Below are 7,619 nucleotides of genomic sequence, written 5' to 3'. Positions count from 1 at the left end.
TATCATATGCTACATTTAAATCAACAAATGGAAAAGGAACTATTAGATAGGAAGTTGAAGAAGCTAGCATTTTTCTATCTCGTCAAAGTGAAAATATTTGTATAGAGGTCATGAAGAGTGGCTTTTGTAGCCCATTTGTCCATCCAAAAGTTTGTTTTACATCCATCTCCTACGTTAATTTTCATGTGTTCCCAAATACTGGCTTAAGATTTAGGAAGTTTTTTCATAAGCTCCACCCGAGGTAACCTGAGAGCATTGACAGGTACCAGTCAAAGACCCTATTCTTATATTTGATGCAAATTATTGATTTCCAGAGACTCTGGTCCTCCCTACCAAATCGCCAAATCCATTTCCCTAAAAGAGTATTGTTCATGATATATAAATGTTTGATTCCTAGTTCGCCCTGATTTTTAGGTTAGTTCACTAAATTCCATATGGCCAAGAGATATTTGAATTTCTTGTCTGTTCCTTTCATCCATACTCCATTTGGAGAGGCGATATATCATGCGCTACATTTAACTCAACAAATGCAAAATGAACTATTAGATAGGAAGTTGAAGAAGCTAGCTTGGTGGATTATATATAGCAAAACACATTCTCATATTCATATGTAAGAAGGTTAGCATGTTATAAGGGTTTCTCTAATAGTTCAACGTTGTTGATGGTTATTTTTGACCGCATAGTCAAAAGCCCAATTCCAAAACTTCGTATTGAAAATCTAGGCAGCCAAAATCTTGCTTTTCCTATTTTTCTCTGTCATTTTGTCAATTTGAAGTATTTTTAGCGTATTTTAACTATTCCAAATGATCCAAGATAGTTTGAAATGGTTAGCCTAGGAAAATTCTTTGCCTTTTTGCACAAAGATTGAGAAAACCATTATCTTTTGGAATTTTCTTCTTCTTCTTCATATTTTTATATAATTTTCCACCCTTCATGAATTTTTATAAAATTTTTGGGTATTTTTCCTTGACCCTATTTTTGATTTTGTTTGCTTTGGTAATTTAAAAATTTAAAAGAAAACAAAAATATAATAGAAAATAATTAAAAATATCCAATGGCAGTCAACCGGTCTTGTTATGTGCTCATGCAATTCACATGCAACGATTGCCTTCAACTTCAAGCCTAGTTGATATGTGTAAAGCTTATGACTCTATTAAATGGAGATGTCTTTTAAGCATGCTTGCAAAAATGAGTTTTCTTGCTAGATGGGTTTAGTGGATTGACTAATGTATTTCTGTTGTTCGTTACTCAATTTTAATCAATAGGCAACCTTGGGAAGTTTTCTCTCCTTCAAGAGGCCTCTGACAGGGTGATCCTTTTTCTCCTTTTTATTTATATTGACAATTCAAACTATCTTTTGGAAACTTTCAAAATTGACCCCCACAAAAAATATGTAAGGGATAAAAATCAAGAGAGGATGCCTCGAGATCTCCCACTTATTTTTCCTTAATGACTATTTTCTCTTCTACAAGGTGGATTTTTCATTGACATTAAAAGGCTTTTGACTTATTTAGAAACTTGCCGGGCTTGAAAATGAATCTAGCAAAGACATGTTTCTTTAGCCCAAACACCCTTTGCAGATTGAGTCGTGTTATGGCCAAGAGGGTAGGCATTCACAAAATTTACGACACTAAGAAATATTATTTGGGCACTTTTGTTTTGTTTGATAGGAGAAAAGTTGAAGAGTTCAGTTGATTATTGATAAGCTGAGATGTCGGTTATGTTCCTAGTCCTTTAAGCGTTTTTCATAAGCAGGAAGACCTGTTTTGATTAAGGCCGTGGGGGCTAGTCTTGCAATTTATAAAATGAGTGTTTGGACGATCCCTAAATCTATTTGTTTTAAATACAACTCTCTGCCACTCCTTACTTCATAGGACACCCCTTGCAAAGTAGGTAGCTATCCATACAACCCTACCAGGGGTTGGCATAATGAGTCCACTTCATCCATTACACCATATCATCATAGTTATACTTCACCATTTAAAAATGTGTTATATTTTTTATCAAACACTTTTAAATTAAAACTTCATAGCATGAAATACAACTTACTAAAAATTTAGGGATTTATTTGTGGTAAAACTATCCACGATATTGTTATAGAAATCAATGTAAATTGCATGTTCTCAAAATAAAACTCCAGGTCACTTGTGCATGAGCTTATTCATCTTCGTAGATTGCTGAGTGATGATGGCAGTTGTGGATGTGTTTTTCTGTAAAACAATCTCATATCCATCATAATATGACTCCATTCCTTTGGCCATGAGTTGCCAAACCAGCCCCCCTGCCATTGGTCCTCCTTTACTTGCATCTTTGTAAATTGTGGTATAAATGGCACTTAAGTAAGAATCTCTCATATGGGTATTGTACCCTGCTTCTTTCTTTGATTTCCCAAACTCAGCAAACACCAGTGGCTTTTTCAATATAGCATTCGAGTCCATTGAGTGAATTGTCATCCACCTTTGCACAAATGCCATTTGAGAGGAATTGTTCGCGCCAGGCAACCTATTCAGAAAATACATATATGCGTAATGATTAATTATTTTATTATTATTTTTATAACAGATCAAAAGTTAGACTGTAAACTAATGGATTATCTTTGGAATCCCTAACTTATCAACCTCCCACCAATCGTGTCTAGTTAAATACACTTTGATTGCATAATGATTGAAACCCAACTTTGGCAAGCTTTTGGGTGAGCCTTGAATTGGACTTTTTGCAAGATCAAACTTGTATTTAAATGGACATGTGTGATTGAAGTTGTTGTTGCTGGTGTGTGTGTGTGTGTGTGTGTGAGAGAGAGAGAGAGAGAGAGAGAGAGAGAGTGCAAAGTAATTAGTTGATGGATGCCAAAACTTACCAATCATTAGGATATGCATGTATAGTGGTGAAATCAATCTCTTTAATTTGATTATTGGCAACAAAATCTGTGCCAAACAAGCCACCTTGCGGATTGTACTGCGTTTTTCCGGGGGTGGAATTCCCATAGAAGCCCTCTAGGCCTATTTCCAGCAAGTGTTTATTATCTATAGATTTAAGATAAGAAGCCATCCTTTGGGTCCAAGTCTGTCATCACGTACAAACACACACACACACACACACACATAAATATTTATTAGAAGTTGAGCACATGCATCTACATAGTTTTTTTTTTTTCTTGAAAAAATGGTTTTATGACTCACTGTTAGTGTTTTTCCAGAAGCATCGACTTGGCATCGAGGTTCGTTCATTAGCTCCCAAGCCATAATAGTTGAATCATCTTTATAAGCAACATGAGTTATTGTGTTCAACCTTGTAAGAATTTTCTGATGGACATTGACTCATAAAGTTAATAATAAAATTGTTAATTGGCATATGACTTGTTGCTACCTAACCAACAAACACCTATCTATCTTATAGTGCACCAGACTCAACTTTAATAAACGGTATAAACGTTTACCTTTACATGATTCTTGTAGTAAAACTGGATGACTGTATTGGTGAAAAAATCATCATCACTTTTAACCTGGACTTTGTTATTTCTAGCCCACTGAACATACTGAGGTTTTCCTCCATAGTCCTTCCAATTGTTGACCAAACTTAAGATTAGTCGAATATTATACTTTCCTGCCTCCGAAACAACGAAATCCAACGCCTAAAAATCACCATTAGTTGATTGTCAATATATATCTTCTTGTCTCATTCAAATTTCGTACTTACTTATCTACAAAAAATCAAAAATTAAGAAAAGAACCCTTAATCTCAAGCAATATTCGGTACATTCACACACATACACACACAGACATATATATATATATATATATATATATATATATATGTGGGTGTGTGTACATGGATGCGGGGCCCACCTTTTGAGTGTTGGAGACACCTCTGAGCGCAAATTCTGGTGTGTATTTGATGCATTATTATTTGAATTTTTTATAATTTAGTAATTGCCAACCCCCAATGCTTACAGCTGACAGCAAGTTACCTTTGAAAAAAAAAAAAAAAAGAGAGAAGAAGCTGACGGAAAGTTTTATTTTTAGATCAGTATGACTTACATATTCCTCACAGCATCACTATGCAACATACAAATGCATTATTTAAGCCTTTGGGGAGAGACATTCATGTTATTTAATACTGCAAGTACTCATGCAGTGCGTTAACTAGTTTAGCTTAAACCCATAAATGCTTACACAAACATAAGTTATCAGTTAACTCATGAGTCATGCACGTATATACGTCCATCAGTTTCCTCCTCTCTCTCTCTTTTAATTTTTAGCCAAAGAATGATGATCTATGAAATTGAAATTTGTAAGCTTGATTTTATTTTTATAATAAAAAAATATTTTGACTAATTAATTTGACGATATACTAACCAACTTTTCAAAAATATTTAAATAGGGTAGAATTGAAAATTTTAGATATTAGACTATCCTTGTCACCCTAGAAGGAGTTCTCATGATTTAGTATTCAAACTTCCTACTAGCAGGTCACCACTAATCCACATGTTCAATTTTATTGATTTGGCATACTAGCCAATTGGTACCTTCAGTGGCTAACATTTTCGTTAATGGCGACTTATGACTTTAGTGACCCCAATATCACATGTTTGATTTCCTCTTAAGAGGTTACTCCAGTGAGTTATCTCAGTGAATTATCAGGGGGTGCGTCAATGATCGAACGACTTTTACCTCTCGGGTCATCAAAAAAACAAAAACATTTTCATTGAGACTGTTAATTAATGAAAACAAACCCGGAAGAAGTTCTCGTTGTAGGCGCCCGGAGATTTTTGGAGGGGGCGGGTACCACCATCGCTGAAAGCCCAAGTGCGGCAGACGGTGAGACCCGCAGCAGCAGCATCACCGAACACATTGGAAACCTTGCTCCTTTGGCTTGGGTCTGATGCAACATCCATCAACCAGTAGGAGTTGAAACCATTGAAGAAGAAACGAGATCCGCCCACCATGAAATGGGTGTTGTTACATTTAACAAACTCTGCGCCTTCACATTGGTTTGCTATGGAAGCAATGAGGACCAAAAGCCCCAAGAGAGTGCAGTTTCTAATTTCAAAGGATGTCCCCATTTTGCTTTGATGGAAAAAAACATGTAATGGACGTGAAGAAACTCGTTTGGGTTTGGTGTTATATAAACAAAATTTTTACATTTTTTAATTTTAGAGAGAGAGAGAGAGAGAGAGAGATTGATAAATTAAAGGGGGGAACATTTACACATTGATAAATTAAAGTGGGAACATTTACACATTGATAAATTAAAGGGGGAAACATTTACACATGTTAAAGGGGTTGATGGTGAATAGATTAGGGTAAGATAGGGCGGGCTTAGTTATACATAAATATTAACGATAATAGTTTTTAAAAGTATTTTTTTACGATGAAAACTAGTATATCGATTATAAAGTCTAATAAAATTTTAGATTTCACATGGTTATGAGGATAACCTATATATATATATAGGTTATCCTCATAACCATGTGAAATCTAAAATTTTATTAGACTATATAGGTTATCCTCATAACCATGTGAAATCTAAAATTTTATTAGACTTTATAATCGATATACTTGTTTTTCATATATATATATATATATATATATATGTGTGTGTGTGTGTGTGTGTGTGTGTGTAGAGAGAGAGAGAGAGAGAGAGAGAGAGAGAGAGAGAGTTTAGGGTCTAGGTAATAAAATATTTGGTCCTTAATTACATTGTATTTTGCATGTTGTGATAAAATTAAGAAAAGAATATTAACCTAGTAGCATGAGAAGAAAATGTTGTTTGAAGGGAGAGGTGTGGAAGTGATGTTGAAACACAATTTGATTTCTCAAATTGTACATCTAGTGTGGGCTCCACAATTTACCTAGTGTATAGTTAGGATACTATTGGATAAATAACTTGGGAAATGTATAAATGCCTAGATAGGCATTGATCGGAATGTTGCAAGGATTTTGGTTCCTTTGTTGTGAATTAAATTAAAGTGGTTTGTATGCTTAAATATTTGTTACCATTAACATAGGTTAAATGGTACAAAATCATTTTAAATGAAAATTTTTTTTACTATTTATAGCCTTGGATCCTCTAGTATTCGTGTTTTACATACGTTTAAGATTTTTACACGTAATATCCCAACATTGTTATAAATTAATTAAATGGTCTTTGACTATCAAAATACAAAGCTTATAATTTATTAATCTAGGCTGAAGAGGCAATACATCACGCACTACATCTAACTTAGCAAAAGCAAAATGAACTATCAGATATGGAGTTGAACCCATTAGCTTGTTTGGTGGATTATGGCCAAAAAAAAAAACATTCTTATATGCAGATAAGGAGGTTGGTTAATGTTCATCCCTTATTTCCTTCTTCCTAGGAGTTAGGCGTAGTATCTCTAGTCTGTAGGCGTTAAGGATTGTCTTTAAGTCGAGGGTCAGACAGCCTCAGATAGGCACTCATCTATATGATTGAATATTGTCTTACTTCTTATACAAGCATGTTAAAGGGGAAAAAGGTTAAGAGTATTTTGCATGAATATGCTTATGCACTGGGGAATATCTCATAGCATGCAAAAAGGATTGAATTTATCAGTTCATCATGAGAACCCCCCCCGGCACACTTGTAACGCCCCGACCCTTTATACGGCCCTGGAGTGCTACTACATCTGTATAATACACCTATCTCTAATAAACATATATATACACCCTGCCCTGAATAGGGATATACAGGTGTTTCATATTGATTTGTAATCTTATGCACAACGAAAAACATAAACATTCATATGGAATCTAAAAGACGTACTAGAGTTTCTAACTATATCCTCACATACATACGATCGTGCTTAAAACATAACCTGTTCTTACAATCTCCAAAAAGACATTCTGAACTAAGTCTATTACATATTCAAAACACTTAGGTAATCTAAACACAATACGACCCTCCAAGTCCCTCTAGCAACTAGCACCGACGTCCTGCACGACCTAAAACAAAGGTTGTATGTTGGGGTGAGACACTTATCAGTAAGGTGGAAGATATTACATGAGTATGTGACAACACGTGTTTAAACCAGTAGAAATTAGTTACATACTTAAAGCATTCTCAATACTATAATATTGGAGATATGCAGATATAATTCCTGCAATAGATAGTTTAGCCTCATAACGAGTGAGAGTTCCCTTGGTTAGGGTAGGGTACATGCCCAAACACTGTACAATCCCTTCGCCCGGTGCTCAAACCTGTGACTTTCCCCATTTTAGTTCTTAAATTATGTATATGCATATTTAGAACACCGTCAAGTTTTGAAACTTCATAACAAATGCCAACATTACCCCTTGGTGTAGTTTGTGCGATCATAAATCCCTGAACAAGCCTTACCCTGCATAGGCACTTGTTAGTCATTATAGTTACTATAGTTCGATTGAATCCACCTGGTCCATTAATCCACTAGTGGCCACACCTACCCAGCCAACTATCTCAATACCTACACTAAAAATCAGATGTGAATATAGCAACGGTACTGCGATCACATATATAAAGCTTTCTGCTATTTAAGCTTTTTAAAGCTTTCATAGTAACATGCTGCAATCCCAAAATCATATATACAATTTACAATAAGACAAATTAACTTGTTTCTA

At 34.9% G+C, this 7,619-nt stretch overlaps 1 protein-coding gene across 1 annotated transcript; it reads right to left on the bottom strand.

The window, feature by feature from the left end:
* Positions 1 to 2,141: 2,141 nt before the first annotated feature.
* On the bottom strand, positions 2,142 to 5,062 carry LOC131161820 (mannan endo-1,4-beta-mannosidase 5-like). Its single transcript, XM_058117805.1, has 5 exons — positions 4,733 to 5,062; positions 3,437 to 3,631; positions 3,180 to 3,302; positions 2,858 to 3,063; positions 2,142 to 2,502 (listed from the first exon to the last, which is right to left on the bottom strand). The coding sequence occupies exons 1-5, from the start codon at positions 5,060 to 5,062 to the stop codon at positions 2,142 to 2,144; spliced, it is 1,215 nt and encodes a 404-aa protein (XP_057973788.1).
* Between the last annotated feature and the right edge of the window lie 2,557 nt (positions 5,063 to 7,619).

Source organism: Malania oleifera, chromosome 8 (genome assembly GCF_029873635.1).
Source record: "Malania oleifera isolate guangnan ecotype guangnan chromosome 8, ASM2987363v1, whole genome shotgun sequence".
NCBI classification, from domain to species: Eukaryota; Viridiplantae; Streptophyta; class Magnoliopsida; order Santalales; family Ximeniaceae; genus Malania; species Malania oleifera.
Note: the sequence above shows the minus strand (reverse complement) of the source record. Positions and strands in the feature narration are given on the sequence as shown.